Genomic DNA, 24,649 nt, shown 5'->3' on the forward strand with positions numbered 1-24,649 from the left:
TGCTATTGTAAATCAACACAGACTGGTATATTTGACAAGGTTAGCACCATAATAAAGTGTTTGGTTGGACATGCATATCATTCAAAATTTAATCTTATGAGGGACTGTAAATTAGTATGTCTCCCCATGTGTACAGCCAAACAATCTCCCTGGGCTACACTTTCAAAATGGTAGAAACACTCTTTCAAAAGAATAAAATTCAATTTCAGTGTCCATTATCAGGATTAGCCCAATTAATGATGCATTTTAATCCCCCCAGAGATCTCCTGTAGATATTATTACAGACGAAGCAGTTCCAAAAGTATGTTATAGCGAGCTGGATGAGAGTGTTTGATTGACGTGTGAGGTCCTGTGATGTCATCGTGTTTGTGCAGGCATTAACACCATGGGACTGTACAGGATCGGAGGGGTGAACTCTAAAGTGCAGAAGCTCATGACTGCTGTGTTTGGTAAGGCTGGCAGAACTCTCCTAAAATGGAGGTTTTCCTTTAGTTGCCCAGAATTACAGCCACTATAGATCCCCCTGATTGGCCAAATAAAATCACTGTGCAGCCAAGAGCCTTGAAAGAAAATAGAAAAGCATAACAATGAGTCAGCTGGCAGTTTACCTCTATTGCCCTGGATGCTGAAGTGTGTAAGTCTTACCTTTCTGATTAAGTTTGGTTATTATTTCACTCACTCAGAATAGGTGTAGCGTAGCCTGGGGTTACACAGTCAGGGACACAGCCAGTGGGGGAGGTTTTGGGGTTTGAATACCCGTGTATTAAGTACCAACCCCCCCGCGCCCCAGAGCTGCACATCTGGGATGACAGTTGGTCGTCATAACAACTGTTGGTCTGTATTTTACTGGGGAGGGGGGTCTATAACCCGCTGCTTTAGACAGGGACAGTAGCTCACAGTAATATAGTATATTGTATACAGTACAGCTGGGCCTTGTTACTCAGCTAATTCTCACGCCACGTGCTTCCGGCATAACGAGCTGTGCTGCCGAATCTCACCCGCAGCCAAATCAGCGCCGGACGAGGACCTGGACCCCGAAGTCTGGGACAACAAGACCATCACCAGCGGCCTGAAAGACTACCTCAGGTCAGCCTGCCCCGCGGACCCTCCCGGCCCGCTCGTCACCGGACGGAGACGCACTCCGAGCCGGCGCGGTTCGGTCATCCACTCACAGCCGTGACTCACCGGACGCCGCGCCTGTTAGATCAAACGGACCGCGCTGGTCAGCGAAATGCCTCTCTAAATCTCCCTCTTTCTTTTTTTTCTTTTCTTTTTCTTTTGTTTTTTTTCGTCCCACCCCAGATGTCTCTCAGAGCCCCTCATGACGTACCGGCTCCACAAAGACTTCATCACCGCTGTCAGTAAGTCGTAAAACACCTGCCGGGGGAGCCGTGTCGCTGGCGTCCCGCAGAAGGGGTTCTGTTACAAAATGTCCTGACCTCCCCGTGCACACGTCTGGAGACCACGCACACATCTTGGCCTTTTTTTTAATTATTTTGAGTCTTTCAACATTTGAAATATTTATTGCGGGCCAGTTTAAAATGAAGGAGTGAATTTGTCTATTGAAAGGGTCAATACAGCTAATTCTATTTGGTTATTTAGATCCCCCGATGTAATTATTATTTTGAAACTATTTTGGAATATTTCTAGGCATCTGATTATGGATACCCAAAGCTTTATAAAATGTGTAATAATGACAGAAAAAATACATTTTCTTCAAGGAAATCATCTTCAATATTAAATTATGTAAGGAAACTGGGTTTGCAGCTTTGTGGTTGCAGGTTTGATTCCCAGGTGAGGCACAGCCATTGTACTCTGGAGTGAGGTGCTAAACCTGAAGTGCCTCAGTGAAATCTCCAACTGTATAAATGGATTGTGAGGAATGTAAGCTGTGTAGGCTGTTCTGGATAAGAGCATCAGATAAATGCCTAAAACGTTAAAAAAAAAAAAAAAAAAAAAAAAAGGGTAAATGGATGTCATGACTGACAGCTTTATCTCCAGAGTCAGGATGACATGAGCAGTTCCTTTAGCAAAGAAGCATGCTTGGCCTGGGTTTCAGCTCACTTCCTGACCTGAGATGGAACCACAGCCCGGCTGGATGGGGATTTTCCATTCAGGAAAATACACAGAAGAGCATCTTCTTAGATGTAGATATTACTCTACACAGCACACAGTCTGCTTAAACTACTCCCCATGGCATGAGGGTGTTTCTAACCTGAGTCCAAAACATTTCTGAAATACAGGGATCTCATTACATGGACATTTACAATTTCAGCAGATACTCTTATCTAGAGCTACTTACACACACCTTACGCACTTTGTAAATGCGTTCAGTTTATGCTCCGAGCTGCAGCAGTGTGATCAGTCCGCCTCTGTACCGTACGCCCGTCTTTGCCCCCCACAGAGTCGGACGATCAGAACCAAAGGGTGTGTTCCGTGCACGCCCTGGTCCACAAGCTTCCGGAGAAGAACAAAGAGATGCTGGAGCTTCTGATCAGACACCTGGTCAGGTATGACCCCCCTCGCCGAACCGTCGCATGGTCGCCAAGCGACAGGCGCCAGTCACTAAAATCGCATTTAAGTCGCCATGGGAAACAGTCACTGTTCCTATCTCCTTTTAATTTACATTTCCATTCATGTTTTAGCTGACACCAGCAGATGCTTTCTGGAAGTCATTCCATACATCATTCTATTTTGCGTGGAAGCGTTGTGTATTTTACACGATAGAGCTGTCCCTCAGAGCTCTGGTTGTGTTGCGAGATTTATTTTTATTTACTCCTGAAAATGATCACCAGGTAGTCACCATCCCATCACACTGATCGGCAGAAGACAGATCTAGACAGATTCCATTCTTTAGTAGTCTTTCACAAACAGCATCTGCCCTGTCTGTTTCATATTTAATGCATCTCATGGATATGTATGCACATTCAGTATAGGCGTGCACAGAAATGTCACCAGAACTACAGTTCTGACAGATATTCAGCCACGATTTTCAGGCTAATAAAACATTAATAAACTGTGACATTTTAAAAATGTCATCTGTGTGAATTTTTTCTGAACAGAAACGATGGTGCTCCTTTGATATAAAGCATTCTTTTTTTGACAAGTAAACAAGCAGGACAGACTCAAATGCATAATTGAAACTCTTAAGATGCTTGTATGTTTAAAAATATTCCCATAGATCTCTGGGAGTTTTCACCGAAGCGTGTTACCGAAACCCAAAATTATTTGAATTAAGAATATAATAAATATTTTGTGAAATACATATATTCCTCAACATTCAGGATAATTATTTGATCCAGGTGTTCAACCAGTATATGTAAAATAAAAAATGAGGGTACATGTAAAAGCTGTTAGTTGAGTGTTAAATAAATTTGCCCTTTAATATAAAAACTTGCTTACTGGTTCATTTACCTGAAATTTTCACATTTACTAGCTGCTACACCAGGGTTAAATAGTTATCACAGGCGTGCGTCTCGTCTCGCAGGGTGTCCACACACAGCCAGTCGAACATGATGAGCGTGGCCAACCTGGGCGTGATCTTCGGGCCTACGCTGATGCGCTCCCAGGAGGAGACCGTGGCGGCCATGATGAACATCAAGTTCCAGAACATCGTGGTGGAGATCATGATGGAGAACTTTGAGAAGGCCAGTGGGCAACAGCTGATATTTGCTCCTGATAACCCTGCTGTTGGAGAGATGGACAGGCCCACCTATCAAATTTAAAATGCTATGTAAAAAAAAAGGGTTGCTGGGTGGTTCATCCTGTTAAGGCAATGTGCATGGGTGGACCCCCACAGTCTGGTTTTGGGTAAGGCACTGTTCTAGTGCATTAATGGGCCCCATGGTCTGGTTTTGGTTAAGACACTGTTCTAGTGCATGGATGGGCCCCACAGACTGGTATCTGTTAAGGCACTGTTCTATTGCATGGGTGGGCCCCACAGTCTGGTATCTGTTAAGGCACTGTTGTAGTGAATGAAATGTAATTAGCGGTTATGAATATGAATTACAGAGCTAATGAATATGCATATTAAAACGCTCTGGTATTCTGCAGCCCCACAGTTGTTGGTAATGTGAAATCAGGAAGCTGTTCAGCAGTCTGTGTGACTGCAGGAGGAAACGGGCGGTGCAGTGTGCTCGCTTTTCTTCCCCCTTTGAAGCAGTTTGAGAAGGGTTTTTTTTATTTTTATTTAAACTGAGCAGCGAGGCTCCAGAGCTGCAGGGTCTGCCCCCTTAGCATTTCAGCAGGGTTATTCTCCCAGTCCTGTTTCACTTTCCCTACTGTGTGGCAGCTCTGTGAGAGAGAGATAGAGAGAGGGAGAAAGAGAGAGTGAGGGGGTGACAGAAGGAGAGAGATGGAGAGAGAGACGGGACAGAGAGAGAGAGAGAGGGAGAAAGAGAAAGAGAGGGGTGACAGAAGGAGAGGGAGAGAGTGACAGAGAGATGGAGAGAGAGAGAGCGACAGAAAGAGTGGTGACAGAGAGAAAGAAGGAGAGAGAGTGTGACAGAGAGAGGGGTAACAGAGAAAGGGAGAGAGGGAGTGACAGAAAGAGAGAGAGAGACAGACAGATAGAGAGGGAAAGAAGGAGTGACAGAGTGAGAGACAGAGAGAAAAGAGGGAGCGCAGGTGGGGCTCATTCTTCCTCTTTTGCTCACACAGATCTTCCAGCAGGCCCCCGACCCCAACGCCCCAGTGCCACCCCCCTCCACCCAGCCCCAGCCCCACTGCAGCACCTCCCGCAAGAGCAGGGGCCCCCGCCTGTCCACGGGCCCCAGGAAGTCCCGGGGCCTGTACCCCCCGGCCCTGTGCCTGGCTGACGGAGACAGTGAGTCCCACCGCGCCCTCCGTCCAGCAGGGGGTGCCTCTGTGTCACAACGCAAATGACATTCTCCCCATCAGACAAAACAAAACTTACTTTTAAGTGAGGATGATAGGTTTAATGGTACACATACACACATATATACAGGATCAGTATGTGAACCACATGTGCCAGCAACATACTTCACAACCAGCATGTGAAGTCTACAAAAGCAGGAAAATTAGTCTAAGAACCCTCTTAGCTAATGAACTGTGTGAAGACAGAGCTTTAACAATGCTGTGCGGGCTGACGGTTTGGGTGAGACGTGCTTGCTGCCCAGCAGGTCTTTGGAGTGGCTTTCTGAGGTAGCTTGTGTTCCCCCAGACTGCATAACAGCACGACGGCACTCGCAATGCAAACCAGATGGCCATTTCCTGTGCTCCTTCTGCCCTCCGTGGAAGGTTCTGGAAGGTTCTGGGCTGGTCACAGGGTGTTCCCGTGTGTTGCTACACAAAGTGCACACGTTCTGTGCGCGGCTCATGAATATTCACGATGAGCCTGAAAATCAGACGGCTCTAAAATTCAAGAAGGAGGGAGGGCAGAACTTTCAAGGTTAGGAGTATGGATCAGACCGTCCGGATAGAACGGCAAATATTATCTCTGGCAATGCCCTGTGTCACTGCCCTTCCAAGTACTTCCTCTTAGAAGCCAGATTCTTCACAAAAAAAAGCTCTGTACAGGCCAGACATTCCTGACATTACTGTGTATAAAACAGTGTAGAAATACGACCTATCCTTATTTACATATTCATTGTACGCATTCTTAAAATGTGCCCGGCTGCTGCGTTGGCGGTGTGCTGACTGTGCAGATGCAGAACTGGGCACAGGCAGGACTGTGTACTTTTTTATTTCAGTGACGAAGGGGGGCTAGGTCTGGGGTGGGCTACAGAGAGCATGTGGGTCAGCAGTTGAATTGCTGTCATAAAATATCATGGATTTCTTAGAGTAGATGAGCATATGTTGTATGTCGCTGAGACTGCAGTTGAATTCAGTGGTCTTAAGGGCCAGGAGTACATCTCTATGGTGGCCTCGTGTCTATTTGTTTTTTGTCCAGGTTGTGGTTTTATCGCTTTAGTTTGATGAGACGCACCCCCAGTGTGACAGTCTACCCCTCCCTCCCTCTCGCTCTCTCCCCCCCCCCCCCCCCCCCCCCCCACCCCCCCCCCCCCCCCAGGTGACACGTACAGCAGCAGTCTGGCCAGCACCCCCGTAGGCAGCATCGAGTCCCTCTCCTCCCACTCCTCCGAGCAGAACACCTCGTCCAAAACGGTCTCTCAGTCTCAGGCGCCGGACCAGTCCCCCGGCAGCCCGTCCGGCACCCCGTCCCAGGCCTGCTCCTCCTCCAACGGTACCGCGACCCCCCCGGGGACCGCCATCCCGCCCGGGACCGCCAAACCGCCAGGCGCCGCCCGCACCAGCTCCAGCTCCAGGGACGAGGCGACCGAGCCAGACGGCGAATCGGACGACTCCCAGACCCTGTCCTGTTCCCGGGCGGGCCGCAAGCCCTCGGACGGCCCCAAAAAGTCCCGGCGCACCCCGACGGACCCGGAGCCCCCGGACCTCAAGCCCTCAGCCGCCCCCTCCCTCACATCGCTGGGTACCTCCGAAGGTGCGTCCCCTCCGTCCGACTCGCATACACCAACGATCGCCACGTCCCATGCAGGGATGTCGCCCTACGACGCAAGTGCGCGTAAGGGTGGGAACTCACCAAAAACCAGCCACACTGCAGCCCTGTGTAGTACAGCGTTTTAGGGAACTGGGCTTGGGACACCCCTGCAGGTTTGATTCCCAGGTGGAGCACTGCCGTTGTACCTTTGAGCAAGGTGCTTAACCTGCACTGCTTCAGTAATTACCTAACAGCATAAACTGTCTGCATGTACCATTTACCGTGTGCTCTGAATTCATCCACACTTCACTTGTATTGTGGGTGTGATCCCTCAGGCTGGCTACATGGCAGTGAAGCCTGGGAATTGTAGTTCTTTCACTGTTGAGTTGGAGGAGCGTGTGACTGTTGCTGTGATTGACCAGCCCCCCACCCACCCCTTCCCCTACAGGTCAGCACGGCTGCAGGGGATCTGTCCAGAGTCTGGTGGCCTTGATCCAGCGGGACAGTGCCAAGGCCCCGCCCCACCCAGAACTCCCGCCCAAAATGGCCGTCCGGCGCAGGCCCGAGGGCTCGGCCAGTAATGGCTACCAGTGGCCCGGCTCAGTGTGAGTACGCCAGAACCGGGTCCAGTGAGCTTCTCAAACACTTCAAAAGCGTTTTTTTTTCCAGATCATGTATTTCAACCAGAGGTGACGTACATCTGCCAGACATGTTCTCCTGTGGCCTGGAAAAGTTTTTACTTTTTCAACATAATGCAAGTGTCTTGGATGACAAATAAAACATGTTGCAGTGAAAATATTTTCCAAAATATTATTCATTTAATTTTGTGGTGTATGTTTCAGCGTAGTAGAATGTAGGGTTCTTGAGGTTAAGAGCAGAGGCTCATGTCTCCTACAGGGGACAAAATGAATTGGTGGGTTTTAGGAGGGTATGTCAGGGATCAGTCAATGCAAACCGTTTTATGTGTTAGAATTCCCTCAGACACGTTAAACACCAGACGTGTCTTACCCGATGCTATTGGAACAGGATTAATTTAATGTTAACTCAATTATCTGACTTCAAAATAATGTTTTAACCTTTCCTCTATGCTAACGGTTATACACAGAATGAAACTGCAAATGAAGGGCTATAGCCTCTTTCAGCCAGTAGTGTGTAGCCGTATACAGATCGCTGTCTATATTGGTAGACGTGAACATGCCTCCAGCTTGTGTAGGCTACAAAGATACAGTTCCTATCTTGCTACAGCAGTAGTGTATAGACGAGTGACTACATGGTGCAGATATCCTGAGTTCTGTGTGTATGTTAGGACCTTAAAACCACTAGGTGTGCAGTGGTTTAGAGGCAAAAGAGGAATGCCAGGTTAAGGCGAATGGAGATTATCATACAGTGTGTTCAATAATGGCAGCATACAATGGTGAAAATGTGAATGTTGTGGAATGGCTATATGGCTAGTCTCCTTGAGCCATTTCACTTTTCCCCCTTATATACCCAAGGATCAAAGAAAAAGCTCAAATCATCAAAAAAAGACACAATCACAACAAAATGGCAGTAACATAAATTACCCTGCTTGCTTTATCTCTGTAAGCCTATCAAACCAGGTTTCCCCTTGTAGCACAGCTGGCTGCTGACTCATAGGTAACTTGCATTACCTGCTTTTCACTTTTTAATGGTGTTCCAAGATCTTTATTCAGCGCCCACTGTACCACACCCTCAGTGACACCAACCTATTTCCCATGACTTCAGCTTTCCGACAGCGCCAGACCTGATTTACACAGTGCATGGAAAACCTGGTGGTTTCCATAATGCTATTTCAGCTCAGTGAAAGACTGCATCTGTGCAGTACTGAGGCAATAGCACTGTCTCTTTACCAGACTCCCTCTCAGCACCGTAAACACAGTCTGTTCCCCTCTGGGGGGTCTGATAAGGGGCACAGCTCTGTAAACCACCCTACAGTAAATATAGTCTGTTCTCCTCGGGAGGCGGGGGGGGGGGGGGGGGAGGGTTTGATAAGTAAACAGTCTGTACTGCTCTGGCGGGTCTGATAAGGGACGCGCTTCAGTGAAGCCCCCCCACAGACCCGAGGCAGCGGGGTGCTTGGGTTTCAGGCTCCTGCAGTCGAAGGCCTGAGCGGTTCATATAGCGCCTCTGGGTCTGATTGATGACCGTCTCGTTTGGGTGACGAGGTAACGGAAACGACTTAAAATTCTCCTTTAATTGGCTCCCGTGCCCGCTGCCCGCTCTCCTGCGGGAGTGCGTTTCGATAACCTCCGGGGGGGGAGTCTGAGGTCTAGTGTGTTTTTCGAACGGGACGCTGTTTTGTTTTCGCACGGTTATTTTGACCCGTGTGAGAACCCCGCAGTCTGGGAATCGGGACGCCGGATCTGCATCAGAGAGCTCGGCGCGGGGCGCGGAACGTCAGCGCAGATTTATGAGGCCCCCCCCCGTACGCGGGAGGGCAGCTGTGATTGGTTTCCTCCCGCCGCCGGGGTTGACGTGACCTGGGCTGCTGGTCTGTTGCCTCTACTCGGGGGACAGATTCATTGTTCCTCTTGTCACATTAAGGGGGGGGGGGGGGGGCAATCATGGCTGCTGGCATGGTCACAGTGTTTGGAAATGCTCTCAGTGGGGGGGGGGCATGCAGTCAAACTGCTCCAGCACTTTGTCTGTAATTCTGAGGACTAAATTTAATGCCGTTGGTATTTTTTATTCATTTTATTTTCTATTTTCTGTGTTCTTTCTCAGTGCTTAATGTCTTTTCATGGGCGTAAATCAGCTGAATTAACAGAAAATAATATTTAAGAATTCTAAGAAAATGTAATGCTTGGTTTCAGAGATTTGCTATGGGACAGTATTGGTAAAGTCCCACAGTGATTTATCCTGGGACTTCCATAATTCCACAGTCAAGGTCATTCAGTGCATGCTGCCAGAGCAGACTGTGTTTTATTTCCCAAAAAACTGACTCCTGGAAGGAAACTGAGCTCAGGGCTATTAGACTTCCTGAACCTGCTCGCTCCACGCCAACCATGGCATCCCAGAACCAATGAATCACTCCCCAATAAGGAGTGTTCTGACCGGCTGTCTGCATTCTGGGCTGACCTGGCAACCCACTGTTTTCTGTCTGTGTTAATGCACTCATTTCCTGTGCTGTTTTCTGCCTGTGTTAATGCACTCGTTTCCTGTCCTCTGACTGAAACACCTTCACTAACGCAGTGCACAGATGAGCAGTATGTCAAGTATGTCTGGACCAGCCAAGTCAAGCAAACAGTGAATAATAATAATAACAATAACAATATAATCATCAAATTAGAATGAAAAAAATGTCAGTTTTATGAGGTAGTGCAGATTAAAAAATTTCCACCATGGATGTTATCATATTAGTTGGTCGTCTGTCCTGTGTGATTAAAGCTTGCTATTGGAAAATATTTTAAAAGTGGGGTGGGGGGGTTGTTTTTGTTTTTAGGGTTGCAGCCAGAGCGATGGTCTTTGAAATCTCCACGCAGTCTACTTCCGTTGGACGGTAATGAATTATTTCCAAAGTTCTAATAATTCCTCCTGCTGCAGTGTATTTATTGGATTGGTATTAGCTTTGTGGCGCTGAACAACTGCTTTTTCAGAACTTGCGGGGAACAGTTATGGTTTGCTTCTCCCTCCAGAACTCATCGCTCGTGAAATGGCAGTGCCCTTTTCGGCAGTGCCTGTAAATACTGGCCTGCAGTGAAATTTAATCAGCGTGTTATTTTACACAAGTATCGACCTCGCTAGGTCATTCCGAGAATCGGAGAAAAACCACCGCTCTTAACTCTCTCCAGGGTCGTAAAAAAGAGTACAAAGAGTGAATAAAACTGAACTTATTAGCCAGTTCAGTTTCTAAACTCGTTTGTAACTGGCAGGATGCTTTGAATGGAGTGCGGTCGTATTTTTAATTATTTTCTTCCAGTGACTGTAAGCGTGAACTGTGTGCTCTTCTCTTTTGATGCTCGACAGAGATGCTAAAGCGATGTACTCCTGCAAGGCGGAACACAGCCATGAATTAAGCTTCCCCCAGGGGGCGCTCTTGTCAAACGGTGAGTTATGCGCATTGGAGACAGCCTGAGATTGTATATCGTCCTGCAAAACAGGACTTTGTGTGGTGCTTGTTTGAACTCGCTACAGCCGTGTGGAGGAATACTAAAAGGTTACACAGGGGCTGGAATGAGTTTCTTGGACCATAAACATCCAGATGCCGCAATGCCCTGGTGATTTTTGCAAGGGTATCAACAGAACGCAGGGGACCGAGTAGTTTTATAACCCCGCACACATTTTATCCGGCGAAATGAAGAGATTTTTATCGCCAGGTCGTATTTTTGGAAGACAGCCTTCCTAGGTCAGCTTAACCTGCTGACAGGAAACCTCACCTCTCGTCTTTACTGTAAACAGACCGGGGCTTGCAGTTAGAGAGCACGGCCTTATCATCGCAATTACCGAACAAAGACCTTTTATTACGGCACTGTGTGTATTTTAGGGATTTATTTTGGCAGAATGAATGTCAATGAGAGTTTCCAAATAAACCAGCGGTCGTTGTGCAAGCTCTGGGCTTTCGGTGGGTTGAACTGTGTACATTTCAAACTTCGTTTGGAAGGTCAGTGAAGGTAGTGAAATGCATGATTGATCTTTGTGTTGTCCTCAGGGTCAAAAATGACCCTTTTCTGAGATTAACAGCAGTGAAAACCCCCCAAATTTTTTTTTTTAAGCATGAACTTTGACAACTTTTCCTGGAGTGACCCTACCATTAGAAAATTTTAAAGATTTAATTTTGTATATTTTTATGAAAATGGTACAACTACACAGGGTACATATATTGTTTTATGAGTCTTTTTAACCCCAGCAGTTATGAAATCAAAACAAAGTTTACAAAGTTAAGCTCCACAAATCTATTTTTTTTTTTAAAAGAAGAAAGAAAATCAATGATGTGTGTGCTGTAGTAAAAACAAGTGGTGTAGACTGAAGAAATACAGTCTCTCAGGACTTTGAAGTAGAAAAACAGTTGTTCACTGATTTATTTGGTGAGTGACAGGTTGTTTCTACATGAAAAATATTGATTTAGTGTTTAAAACTGAATGAAGAGGCTTTATCACAGGGGGTCTGGCGAGAGTGTGTCATTTTTGACCCGGTGGACACAGGGTGCATACATAATATGAAGACAACATGAGGATGAAACAACCCGACCTGTCGTTTTGTGTGTCCCGTACACTGGAAGGATCAGTCTTTTTCATTGTCGTGAGATTGAAAGAGTTTTTATGAGTCAGACCCTGGAGCTGAAAGTTTTATGGGTTTAACAGAGAGGGCAGCCTGACCCACTGAACATTGCACAGACGTCATTAACATTAATTATCCATGTTGCCGAGCGTGGTTTGCCAAGCGTGGTTTGCCAAGTGTCGTGGCTCTCTTAGTGTGTGAATAATGACAAACGCAAACAGTGTGTAGATCTGAGGCTCAGAAAATACTGTGATGTGATAGTCAGTTTTGGGATTGTGGGTAAAGAGCAAGCAAATGGCAGTTTAACTGTAACAGTCAGAGTCTGGCTGAAAACCGCCAGTCTTTCCACACACCAGACTGCCTGTTTCCAGCCAAACTCTGATTGGATTAGGTTGCCCGGTCAAATGATTATTATTCAACTAAATTATTTTTCACGCTATCTGATTAACTAACTTTTTTTTCTACCCGCAGTATATCCTTCAGTGGAACCTGGCTGGCTCCAAGCAACATATGAAGGAAAAACAGGCCTAATCCCTGAAAATTATGTGGTGTTCCTCTAAAAAAGCTCCTGAGTAGCATCTGTATGTTTCATGGTATCCATGGTAACGCTGTCCTTCAAAGTGGCTCTGAAGCCTGCTCCCCATTGGCTCAGCTGTCCCTCTAACAGCTGATTGGCTGCAGAAGCTCTACATTAGAGTACAATGGCGGGATATACCACCCTTGTACTCTGAAGTATTTATAGATTATATATAATCATATATAAAATGAAATAAATATTTTCTGTACATCATATCAGCTGTTTTATACAACAGTAGGCAACAAGTAATTTTGTTTCACATTAAGTAATTATGTCTTTTATTTTTATTTACTGACACACTTTTATTCCTGTTTCCACAAGTTCTTATTTGTCCTCTTGAGTTTGACAAAAACATTTCCATCCATTTCAACCAAAGCTTTTGTACTGAAGTTTGCCACATTTTTTGATTTTTAAAAATATTTTATGCACAGTGTTAGGACCTTTCACTTTTGTAAAATTCCAGTGGGCCAAATTAGGTAATTAATATGTTTTAATATGAGTATAAGTGTGCTGTCATTTATTTGAAGTCATTTCATCAGTGTTTTGGTACCACATATTATAATACTATGTTGTAGTATTGTAATATTATATTAAGTAAATCAGTAATACACCCTTGCCCTGTGTAATCTTATGTTTCCTGTTATTTATCCCATTGGCCGTATGTGTCTCAGGACACCAACAGGTGATTTGTATTTGTGTTTATTACCAGCTCTATTTAATAGAGACACATTAATGTAAGGGTGCTGGATTAAGTCAAAAAGCTCCTTTTAAACGGGAGTCCCAAGGCTGGTTAGTTGAAAGCTTGTGGCGGGACACCAGACTAACTTGGAATCAGAATCGCGAACAACGCGACAACTAGTTTCAAACGCTAAATAGCGGTTTTATGTGGGGAGCAGAATCGCGAACACCGCAACGACATGTTTCAAATAATAGCGGTTTTACATGGGGAGCAGAATCGTCTTTAAATACACGTTATGTAGCAAACGTCGTGGTGCAGTTCAGACAATCCACATTTGTTTTCTTTTTATTTAATTAATCCCAGAATGCTGAGTCTCGCTATCTAATATGAGTGAGAAACAGTCCAGTGAGACAGCAAATGATCAATGTGCTAGAATTTAATCAGTTGGCTTTGTAACAAAGAATAACAGTCTGTCGTCATTTAAAAACCATATACACAATTCCTGTCTTTTTAAAGTGCAAATAAATTATGTAAAAGAGATGGAAGTCATTCATCAAACTAATCTTAATAAGCAGTTTCACACCCGATAAACAACTATCTCTAATCTGCAACAGGCGGGAAGAAAAAAAAAACTGAAAAATGAAAACATTTTAGGTATTTGGGATGGAAACATTGTGAGGCTCGCTCTGTTCTTTTCCGTATGAACAGGAATGTGGGGTGACCCTGACCCCTCATTCTGAAAGACACTTCCCTCTCTGGATGTCCAGGGTCATTTAAAGCAAATTGCAGTTTGAGTTTGTTACATTTCTTTCACACAGAGAATACAGCAAGAGGAAATGGTTCTGGCTAGTTTTATTGTGTAATTTTAGTTCACCATTTATCAAATGCAAGACACTTAAACAATTTTCTGACTTCTTTTCTTATATATATATATCTGCTTGGCACATTTTACAAGAGGGCTCCTGCTTGACACCTTTTAAAACACCCTATCCAAACAAAGCAATATATGGAATATCAGAATACATTCTTAAAATTAAAAAAACATACACACGAAAATGAGAAATTAGGTTTCAGCTGATTGAAAATCAATGAGCACACTCAAGCACATTTAATTCCCTTGTAAATGCTATGCTATTCCCAACAACAGTGCTTCACATAAACTCTGTATCTCCAACCTCATGTCAATTTGGTCTTAACATGCGTTATGTGTTCCAGCTGGCTCTGTGTACTGTCAGAATTTCATAACTCATCAGCAAATAAAGCTGGTTCACAAACACAAATGATCAAAACCATAACACTCTTTGGCACATGGGAAAATGTCAATTGTTCTGAATTCCATTTTCCCAAGAATTCCATGTTTGCAGATACAAGGTTTACGCATGACACGGACCAGCGATGATGGTCATCATAAATATTACATTCACATAAAAATTAAATAAATGATTATTCATGGGCTAACTGAAATGGCCTAATCATTATAAAGCAATCTCCCCTGCAGTTTTTATTCAAAACAACCCCATTTCCACAGCCCATCGCTCAACCTCCAATCACCCAAAACATTGAGCAATATCACTGGGTTAAAACTTGGTAGAGACAATCAGATCACAAGAAACTACAGTCTCTTTCTCAGTCTGCAACTTGCCTTTCCAAATGCACTAAAGTGTCTGAGATTCTCCAGAATCCCTTCTGTCACATTATTCCAGATGTGAAAAGGTGTCAGTGATTCTTCAGGGGAAAAACAAGAAATAAAAGGATCTATTGTTAAAAGTTACTGGAGTGTCCTATATTCTTCTTGTGCTTCCTGTATCATGTGCTGTAGTTTGCCAGACTTTTGATATTGTATTTCCCAGGATCCTTTGAGGGAAGGGTTATAAAGGGGGGCCTCTGATGATTCTCTCATGATTCTGGTGGGGGGCAGGGCATCATTTTTTGTGAAAGAGGAGGGGCCTCACCATGCCTGCCAGAACCTTGGGCAGCTGGGAGGTTATGACCTCTGACATCATCTCTGGGAACTCCACCTGCATGGCTTCGGCCTGGATGAAGGTGCTCAGACAGTACAGGTTTACCTTCCTCACGATCTGCCAAGACAGGCCACAACTGAGAAACCTCACAGCTTTCTCCCCGAAAAGCCAGCCTTCTTATAGTACATGGGTGTAGATTGACATGTCTTTTTTCAGTTTGAATAACTAATTGGCTTGGAGCTACCCCATGAGGGTCCTGTTCAACTGTTATTCACACACCATCCCTGTGTCTCTGCTACATCTTTAATTTCTCAGTGACAAACATAATCCTGCCTACTTCCTCTGACAAAATATTAAAGTTCAGGAGAAAGATCAGTATGTGAACATTTACAATTTTGTGAATATGTAATGGTAGGCAAAAAAATAAATAAACTTAAGACTACTAAGTCCAGAGTATTGCCATTTAAGGATGTTGTCTCACAATGACAGAACACACAGGGGCGTGCCTACCTCGTGCATGGCGTCCATGAGCTTGGTCAGGTGGTAGAAGCGCTGGGAGCTGGCCACCACGCCCCTCTCCGTCAGCTGGATGGCCTTGGTGAGCTCGCGGATGTAGCCGTGCCGCATCTCGTCGAACTGGGCCTGGCTTCTCAGGCCTTCCAGCGGCACTGGGCGGGGTGACAGATAAAATGGTGTCACACCGTTCCCCCAGACAGTCTCTCCCTCTATTACAGCCTGGCACGGCGAGGGAGGGACTCGTTCCAAATACAAATACGAATTAAATATGCTAAACTACTTATTTGAAATAAATAGAGAAGGCATATATTAGTATTTTTTTAGAAAGTACATATCTTCAGTAAATATGGTAAATGTATTCAAAATATGTTTATTATATAATATATTAAAGATTCATCATAATGATGATGTTGTAGATTAGGTATGTAAATTTCTTTGTACTTCCTACTTGTTTCTTTAAATAAAAAATTGGCGAATAGCAAGGTCACATGCTAATGTTCAATGCTCAAATTCTTTTAAATACTTCAAACCTTTAGACACCAAATTGCCATCATCAGTGAAGCTCTTGATGGTTACTGAGCATTATGAAACAAACCGGAGATTATATCTTGATCTTGTCTTCTCGGTCTGGAGGACTCTACACATAAAACGTGGTCTTGGTGTGGTTCTTGGTCTGGACCATCAAAATCTTGGTCAGGGTCTTGGTCTTGCTGGTATATACTCTAGGGACAAGACCATAGGACAAGACCAAGTTCTCTCTCCAGCATGCTCAAGATAATAATCACTCCGCTCCACCACTAGTCGGTGCTATAACGTTGCCACTGTGGATAGTCAGGTGATTGCAAGTTCAGGCCATGGCTGCCTAATAACTCGGCGATAAAATAAGAAACGATGAGTGTTCACCTAATGGCCCCAGACTGCAAGAAATGGAATTAATACAGATAGCTTAATAACTGTCTAATAATAATAATTCAGTTAATAGAGATATGTTTACTAACCCAAAATGTATCTGAATATAATGATGAATCATCATGATTTTACCAGGAATTCTGGTTTAACTAACTAAATAATACCATTTATCCGTTGTTAATTCTTAGCACTGGCGTGCTAGCTAGATCGACTCTTTTTTTCTGCCAGCTGACTGGAAAATTGAAATAGTCTAGAATGGAATGGCTAACTATTTTTCCCAGGAGGAACTTCAGGTTGACTGACCAGCGACGTTCAGGTTGTATTTTGTTTCAGTTTGCAAGTATTGGAACTTCGGAGCCGGCCACTGTGAGATTCGTTGGAAACACTTGCAGAGAACTGTGCAAAGTCTGCAAACAAGAAACGAAGGACAACTTCCAAACTTCGTTAGACATCGGTCTGCGTATTTAGAGGTACAGCGTCCTCTTTCACCAGGTATGTTAATGAACTTTACTTGAACGTTACTTGAACAGGATATTTCCCGGTTGGGCTTGTTAACCAGCAAGGCTTAGCTGTTTGCTAGAGAATCTAACTACTAGAAGAGCGATATGATAGTCGTTGCCTGGTCGTTGCTAGTTTACGTTCGCTAACATTCAACTTGACTGCTTTGGCCAGTGTTCTCTAAAATGGTGTCACTGTCGGTGCTGCACAATGTTAGCTAGTTACCCTCCAGTTTCTTTGAAACTTTTCAGGGATTTGCAAAGATGTTTTTTTTAATTATACCAGCATGAGAAGAGTAAATTTATTTTCAATACTTGTATGATCCGGGTTTGACACCTGTACTGATTTAACCTCATGATAGATCCACCTACATAAGCACTCGTTCTGACAGAAGGACAATGGAAAGCACATACGACATGCCTGTCAAAAGTGTTAGTACATTTTTTTTCTATTGCCTGCTCTGGAACAAACCATTACAAACCTTCAAAAAAAAAAAACAGGTCTGAATAAATTGCTCCTTTTCAATGTCTGAACTCTACACTCCTCCCGGTCTATATCAACCATTTAGTGTCTTTCTAAGGGAGATTACCATATCCACAGTGGAATGTTCTGTGTAAAAACAGTCTTGCAGTGAAAGTAGGCCATTCAGTGGTATAAATGCCCATTTTGTGGGTTAAGAGGTGGTAAACAGTGTGCACAGACCTACCAGTGTTGAGTAACAGCAAGACCTTCATGCACAAAAACTCCTCCTTGGTCACGTGAAGGTTATCGAATGCTTGTGGAATGATTTGCATTGCCATGCACAAGTCAGAGATGGGAGAATTCCTCATTTTCTCTCTGGAAATATCCACACCATTTGGAAAAGTCAGAATCACAGGACTCTATATGCAGATAGTATGATATCAAGCTGTAGAAGTTAGAAGTTTGATTTACCATTGTTTCTTATTGGGGCAATGCTAAATATGGTTTATTTAATAGGAATTTCTAGTAGCCTACTTAATTGGTTATTTTTAAACACAGTGTACAGTGTCGCATAAAAATTTGGCAACTGGGTTTTCTAACAAGTTAGATTCTCAATAGTGCCATTATACCCTTGAGCCAGGTACGTGAATCTCATCAGTACATATCCAGATGTACAAAGGGATTCTATTTATGCAAGCTGTCTGGATAAGAGTGTCTGCTAAATGTTTGAAATTTAAAAATGTAAAAAGACCAAAGGTCCAATGAGCATTCCCATGTCACTAAATGTTTTTAAACAAAAATGCCAGAACCCTGCAATCCTAAACTCTCGTAAGCAAACATAGACAGCGAAATTCATGGTGTTAAATTATGTCTGACACAGCCTAACAGAGTCCAGTTGTACTTTATTAGATGTAAACATACATGATTTAGCTGTTTATACTTGTGAAATTAATAATCAGTACTTACTCGCTGAGAATGAGATCTGGTGCGAAGTACAGAAATTCTCTGGTCACGTTCTGAAATGACCTCCATCCCAGTGAGAACACCATCATACTCATCCAGGAGTACTGGATCAGCGTCATTTGGTCATTGATATGTAAACTGCGAAATCCTTTCGGCAAACAAAATGTATGGAGAAAAGAGTTTGAAGGTACAGGGTAACATTCTGTCAATGTCCTTTGAAACGATGCATTATATTTAATGTGTAATGTGGATAACCGTTTTTTTTTTTTTTTTTTTTACAAATTGCCAAATAATTAAAGCTCAGAGGTACAAAATATCATGCAGAAATAACTAAAATCTTGTCATTTTGGTCTTAATGGCTTCTATGGAGAAAAATGCACAGAAGAGCTTTGACCTTTTGTACATACAGCAGAGATTATCAGCTGAAAGAGCTGTTCTTTTCTGTGAATTTGTGGGGGCATTCCTGATCTCCTCAACAAAACATCCCTGGTCCATTTCCTTGTTAGCGATCGGGCCTTAATCTTGCCAGGTCATCTCACATTGCTTCGTGCCGTTTGGCAGAAATAATCGTGACATCTTTTCGTAACGGATGTCACACAGTCAACCCGTCTCACATTAATCAGGTTTGCATGTATAATTTCTCCTTGTGCTTATGGTAATATTACACCATTAGAAAAGTGCATCAGGTACCGGTTTGCTTAGATGAAGGGTTCTCAGCCCTGTTTTCACTTTAAAATCAGCAGCTTACTCACAGCCTGGAAACCAGGCGCGGCGAGTTAACTGAGAGAATGTAACTGCTGGCGCATGTTCAACAATGGTCTCACATCACTGGAGTTTGTGAGCTGTGCTCAGTGCTGATTGGTCAGCAGCTGTGATTGGCCGGTGCTGATTGGTCGGCGAGTCTTACCTGGAAGGGACTTTGACCAGCGGACGATCCAGAGCAGCTGCCTCTCGCAGAGCCTGTTCAGGCTGTTGAGCAGGAGGTGGGGCGTTTCGGGCTGGGTGCCGTCGTACCCCGAGTACACGGTCTCCGGCTCGATGCTCTCCAGGACGCTGAGCATCTGAGGGGTGAACTGCAGCTCTCTGACCATAGGCATGCTGGGAAGGGTGGCCAGGGCCTGGCCCTCGTAGGACGCGCCCAGCGGCGAGCGGACAGCCAGGGACTGGGTCAGACCCAGAACCTTCAAAGCACTGAGCTTCTTCATCTTCCGACCTAGAACATTGTACAGTAGCGCGTAGCCATGGCAATGAGTAGCCATAGCGATGTGGCTTTGTACAGTAGTCACCAGCTGGCTTTGTACAATAGTTGATAAAATTATCCTAACATGCATTTCCTTTTACCCCCCCATTTCTCAGACCTCCTGTGTAGAGGAAAACGCTGAAGGGCACGGCCTGCTTTTTGGGCTAGTCGTCCCTCTTTGTACGGGCTGTGTGGACATCGTCTGCACTTCTAGGTTTCTTTGGTTGTACAGTAGCTGTCTGGCTTCTCGCTCAGTTTTAAAAGAATGCATTCAACCCTGTGAGCTAAGCAAATGTTGATACGCTCACAAGATATTTTTCTATCTATCTAAACACCGATGGCCTTGGGAGGAAAAACCGAAGCCTCCTGAAGTACATTAATACTCAGATTTCCCCCTTTTTTTGCCCCTTTTTGTAAGTTACCTGGGGTTGGCGATTCCTTTTCACAGTTTGAATTGAATTGAGTTCCATATAAAAAAATCAAGAAAATCTTTTTTTATTTTTTTTTTAATGTGACTGAGTGAACTTGCACTACAGGCCACCGTGGGGTACGGGTCATGCGCGGGACCACCCAAAAACAGTGCGTTACCTCCCAGGGTCATTCCGGCCTGGTAGCACTTCCTCAGGCGGCACGCCGGGCAGTTCTTCCTGCGGATCTTGTCCACGATGCAGTCGTTTCTCCCGGCACAAAGGTAGTTCTGATGCCCTGGAAAACAAAACCGCAACGTTGATGTCATTGCAGACCGAGGGGTGAGGGGTGGGGGGTGGGGGGCGGGGGGCACATGCATCCTTCATATTTTCGTTGCTCATATAGAGAGGGGAAAAATACATGTGCTGGTGGGGCTAGTGAGATTTGCTGGACTGGTTTACAGGAGCCACACATCTGCTCTTCCGTATCGGGAGATGGAATCTATTGTAGCGCGTGCCAAAGTAGATTTGGGTAAGGCTAAAAAAATTTTTTTTTTTTTAAACAGGTTGGAGCGGGCTCAGACAGCTGTGGCTTCTCTATGTTTACCTTTAACAGATAACACACCGGCATGCATGGGACTCAGGAACATGATGTGCTGTTGCAAATGTGATTGTGAATGACCTTTGCTTCTTCAGAAATAATTTATCAGATTTGTAATGCCTTATCACTTTAGCATTTTGCATAGAGAAATTATGTAATGAACAGGATCCATGTTTTCCCTGTTCAATTCAAAATTAAAATGAATGGGCTGCTAAGACAAATTAAGTTACCATACTCAAATAGTTCTAATCTAGGCAAAGTGGTTCAAACTATTTGAGTAAACTGTATTTTTTTCTTTCTTTTTTTTCTTTTTGTGGAGAAAAGAATCTGCCGTCCATGCCAGTCAATGTGAGTGAATTAGGGTGCATCTTGCTTGTTTAGTTGAGGTCAAAGGCCGCCAGAGAAAAACACTTGAATCTCGAGGCGCCAGAAAATGTTCGCTCACCTTCAACGGCTCTCTTGTAGAATACTTTGCAGCTGCCGCACGTGAGAACCCCGTAGTGACATCCAGAGGCTTCATCCCCACAGATGAGGCAAAATTTCTGGGACAACATCCTGGAAACCAGAACATACCTATGGTTATGTTTTGCTCGGAAATAGTGTTCACCGTTTCGATTTTCAGAATGCTCAAGTAATTGTGTGATTGGAAATTAGAATGATATTGTAACTTAAACCACACACCGAATGACTACCCGGTATTTTCAGATAAATCTCAAAGTCTGATTTCAAATGCATGAAAACATAGCGAGTTGATGTATTCCTTGTAGAAGAAAGCCGATAGTTTGAAGACAACTGAAAAGTAGTAGGCATGGTTGTTGCCATTCAATATTTCTTCAACTTCCTATATTATTTTATTTGCGATACTCGGAGGAGAGTTTGAACGGCTTTTCCACACATTCCAGTGTTTGACGCCAAATCATGAGTGATTTTGTAGAATCATAAAAACCATATATAGCACCGAAAGAACTACAAAATAATATACATGCTTCGAATCGCATCTAAATATTTAATATCTTATAAAGGCATTAGAAGATTGATAGGCCTGTATCATGGTTTAAAACTTAAGTCTCGCTTTAACCGTTTAATTGATCATGACAGTATTTTGAATACATATTACCACACTTGGAGCACGCATCTCTTACCCCATATACAAGCTGTGCGACTTCAAGGAATTGTGTGTCACATATGTATTGCGGATCTCCCCGGGAGGCAAATAGCCAGTCTCGAAGTGCTGATCCTCCAACAGACCTGTTGACTGACACCAACTTTGAGATTCTGGAGACGAGGTCGGAAGCGATAGCTTTGAAAGCTCGCTCTTAAACATAAGTGAATTCTGCGGCGACCGCTGTCCGTATCCCGTCAGGCAGCTATTCGCGACAACTTCACCGACAGGATAGGGAAAACTAAATTGATCTTCCGTGATTTTGGGAATGAGAGGCAACGCAGTCGTCCGATTATAGTCCGTAAACATATGCGGGGGGTGATGCGTCGCTGAATCCTCGTCACATGTTCCATACGAGCTGTTCGAAGTCGTTATATTTCCTGATGGATGAAAGTAAGGCGACTGGGGTTCCATTGGACTGGACGAGTCCTGCTCATCTTTAATAAATTTGCAGATTCCAACTGACGAAGAGGATACTCCGCTCAAACTTACTTTTGACCCTGAGGCTGGAGGTAGCGCCAGTCCTTCGTTATCTGCCAATGATGTCGTCCAAGAAGAATTGTTGGCCTTTGACTCTGTTCTTCCAGCTTCTCTACTGTCATTATATCTAGCCGTGTTTTCAGCAACTGCAACGCTTTCTGTCGTGTCATTAGTTGAGTTAGCTCCGTGGCACGTCGTGTCCACATTTCCAGAATTGCGCATTGTAGGAGAGACGCCGCTAAGCGAGTACATTGAATTAGCTGTACTGCAAAATCCTGCCATGTAGTTAGAAGCAGAATCTGAAAACCCTTCGGTCAAATTGTTGTCAGTTTTCATAAATGTGTCCCTAGGGCGTGACGCTGTTGGAGACGTTGCTCCTGACTTTTCTTTTCTGACGCTGTCCATGCTGGAACCGTTTTGAGCGCAGAAAATGCAGTTCTGCCACTGGCATTCGTCAAACAGTGAGCATCATCTCAACCCGCTCAGCAAATAGACGTTTTCTGCCCCGTTTGAACAAACTATTTTCCAGGTTGTCGTCTTTCGTTGTTACGACTTCCTTTTCAATTTGCAACTGTTATTTATGAATAAACCATTTACGGTACTTTTTATATGCATCAACCTGTAAACTATTAGTTTCCATGTATTTAAAACACAATTAGTGTAATTATACAAATGATTCGGCTGTGATTAAAGCCCAGTTAAAGCACTGGTATTGTAGGAGATTAACGCGCAATGTAACATAACTATCCCATTGACATATGACTACCTAAAAAAATAAAATAAAATAATAGGTCCCGGAAGTATTTTTGCCGTTGATGTAGACGATACTAATTTGGAGAGTTCATCGGCAATACCCCATGAAGTCGGAGTCCGTGTAGTCCTTCACCTGTATAAATTAGGGTGAAACGAGACGCGCCGCGACCTCGCTGCGTTCGGAGTCCTTCGTTTGTGTCCTTGTTACTTCATCCCGCCGAAGGTCTCTCGGGAGGCTGTCTTATCAGAGAACTCAAGATTTGAAACAAAAAAACCCAGCTGTTTTGCGAAGTAGCCCATAGGCTGCGCATCGCGCGAGCATTGGTCCAGTTTCTTCTCTCTCTCTCTTTCTTTCTTTCTTTCTTTTTTTTTGTTGTTGCGTGTCTTAGCTTCTTAACGTGTCTTAAAAGAACAACAGTCTGTTAACAACATGCGTCACTGCCATAATTTGATTACACGTAGAACAAAAAAAAGACGTAATGTGGTGCAATCGGTGCAAAATTCACCGTGCAATCTGGGAAGCGTAAGCACACATGCAGACATTTTATCTTTAAACAGATACCTGTCATAAACGTACTGTCACTGTTGTAAATTTATATTAAGCCTGCCTGTTTAATGATGCATCACCCATATAAGCAACTGTATCTTTTCACGTAAATGTAGATCAATTTTAAATTGCATTACCTCTGTGAATCTCAGGTGCAGTATAGTATTGTAGGCAATTTAGGCAAGTCAGTTTTATTTATATAGGACGTTTCATACACAAACCTTGCAGTTCAAGGCACTGCACGCAAGGCACAGAAGCCAAGCAACAAACAGGAAAACAGTCAAAAACAATAAAAGATAATAAAACATAACAAAAGATAATAAAAAATAATAGAAGATAATGAGCGATAATAAAAGCCAATGCAAATTATGAAATAAAACTGTTAAAATACAAATGAAATAGAATAAAATTAGTTAAATACAAGTAAATAAAAACGTTACAGAAACAAATAAAGGGCAATTCATGAAATACCGACGCAAACAGGTAAGTTTTTAGTCTTGATTTTAAAAAAAAGGGGGGGGGGGGGGGTTGTCTGATTATTTTCCCTCCTGCATTGTACCCGACCAGCCACAACTGCGGCATACACACTGAATCTTTTTTTGTTTGTTTGTTTTTGATGGGGTATTTTCTGCATACATTTTCCACTAACAACAACATTTGGTTCAGAATGAATTGCTTTGAATGTTTCATCTCATTTGTATTTTGGCGGAAGTTCTTTTTTTTTGAGGAGCAAGGGTCTTTTAATCTGCGCTTTTAACGTTATGAAAGCGAGGACAACAAAGAGACCCTTTTATCTTTTTAAAAATGAAAGGCCTGGGATGTATTTTTGGGGCAGACAAAGCTCCACTCTAACGCATCAATCTGCAACAAAACAGGTCAGCTGGCTATCAAGGGCAATGTCTGTGCGTGTGGAATGTGCGCTCCATTCTGTCTGAACAGTGATAACAGGATACAGTGCCGTGAAAAAGTATTTGCCTCCGTCCTGATTTCCTCTGCCATTGCATATTTGTCACACCGAATGGTATTTAGACGGACTGCAATATTAGACGAAGGGAACAGGAGTGAACACAAACCAAATAATAAAAAAAAATATTACTTCATTTATTCAGTGAAACAAGTTATCAAACACCCATATCACCCACGTGAAAAGCAATTGGCTGCTTAAACTTAATAACTTGTTGCACCGCCTTTAGCAG

General features: G+C 43.8%; 2 protein-coding genes and 1 long non-coding RNA gene across 5 annotated transcripts in view; 2 read left to right on the forward strand and 1 right to left on the reverse strand.

Moving 5' to 3' along the window:
• Positions 1-12,890, forward strand: part of LOC118209579 (rho GTPase-activating protein 42-like) — a 75,986-nt gene extending 63,096 nt beyond the window's left edge. For both annotated transcript variants that reach the window (XM_035385020.1, XM_035385021.1), the window contains 11 exons: positions 375-449; positions 1,005-1,086; positions 1,303-1,361; positions 2,405-2,510; positions 3,488-3,647; positions 4,660-4,825; positions 6,032-6,466; positions 6,912-7,068; positions 9,924-9,980; positions 10,448-10,527; positions 12,170-12,890. In XM_035385020.1, the coding sequence (XP_035240911.1) occupies positions 375-449; positions 1,005-1,086; positions 1,303-1,361; positions 2,405-2,510; positions 3,488-3,647; positions 4,660-4,825; positions 6,032-6,466; positions 6,912-7,068; positions 9,924-9,980; positions 10,448-10,527; positions 12,170-12,258 (1,466 nt within the window). In that variant the 3' untranslated portion in view covers positions 12,259-12,890. The remainder of the gene's footprint in view (positions 1-374; positions 450-1,004; positions 1,087-1,302; positions 1,362-2,404; positions 2,511-3,487; positions 3,648-4,659; positions 4,826-6,031; positions 6,467-6,911; positions 7,069-9,923; positions 9,981-10,447; positions 10,528-12,169) is intronic.
• An 899-nt stretch (positions 12,891-13,789) lies between these two features.
• On the reverse strand, positions 13,790-23,188 carry pgr (progesterone receptor). 2 transcript variants are annotated; one of them, XM_035385027.1, is made up of 8 exons: positions 21,654-22,892; positions 20,957-21,066; positions 20,092-20,208; positions 19,171-19,476; positions 18,267-18,411; positions 17,545-17,675; positions 15,426-15,583; positions 13,790-15,032 (listed from the first exon to the last, which is right to left on the reverse strand). In XM_035385027.1, exons 1-8 carry the CDS (start codon positions 22,556-22,558, stop codon positions 14,877-14,879), a joined length of 2,028 nt encoding a protein of 675 aa, XP_035240918.1. In that variant the 5' UTR covers positions 22,559-22,892; the 3' UTR covers positions 13,790-14,876. The 2 variants fall into 2 exon arrangements, with proteins under 2 accessions (XP_035240918.1, XP_035240919.1); XM_035385028.1 differs by lacking the exon at positions 13,790-15,032 and having other exon boundaries at positions 15,447-16,153; positions 21,654-23,188.
• Positions 16,745-24,649, forward strand: part of LOC118209582 — a 33,759-nt gene continuing 25,854 nt past the window's right edge. Inside the window, exon 1 of the long non-coding RNA XR_004761736.1 lies at positions 16,745-16,832. This is a non-coding gene — a long non-coding RNA (uncharacterized LOC118209582). The remainder of the gene's footprint in view (positions 16,833-24,649) is intronic.

Source organism: Anguilla anguilla, chromosome 12 (assembly GCF_013347855.1).
Source record: "Anguilla anguilla isolate fAngAng1 chromosome 12, fAngAng1.pri, whole genome shotgun sequence".
Taxonomy (NCBI): domain Eukaryota; kingdom Metazoa; phylum Chordata; class Actinopteri; order Anguilliformes; family Anguillidae; genus Anguilla; species Anguilla anguilla.

Coding starts and splice junctions, on each gene's coding strand:
- pgr (XM_035385027.1), bottom strand. CDS start 22,558: ATGGACAGCGTCAGAAAAGAAAAGTCAGGAGCAACGTCTCCAACAGCG. Junction 21,067..21,653: donor TCGCACAGCTTGTATATGGG/GTAAGAGATGCG, acceptor TCTGGTTTCCAG/GATGTTGTCCCAGAAATTTT. Junction 17,676..18,266: donor CCAGATCTCATTCTCAGCGA/GTAAGTACTGAT, acceptor GGATATTTCCAG/AGAGAAAATGAGGAATTCTC.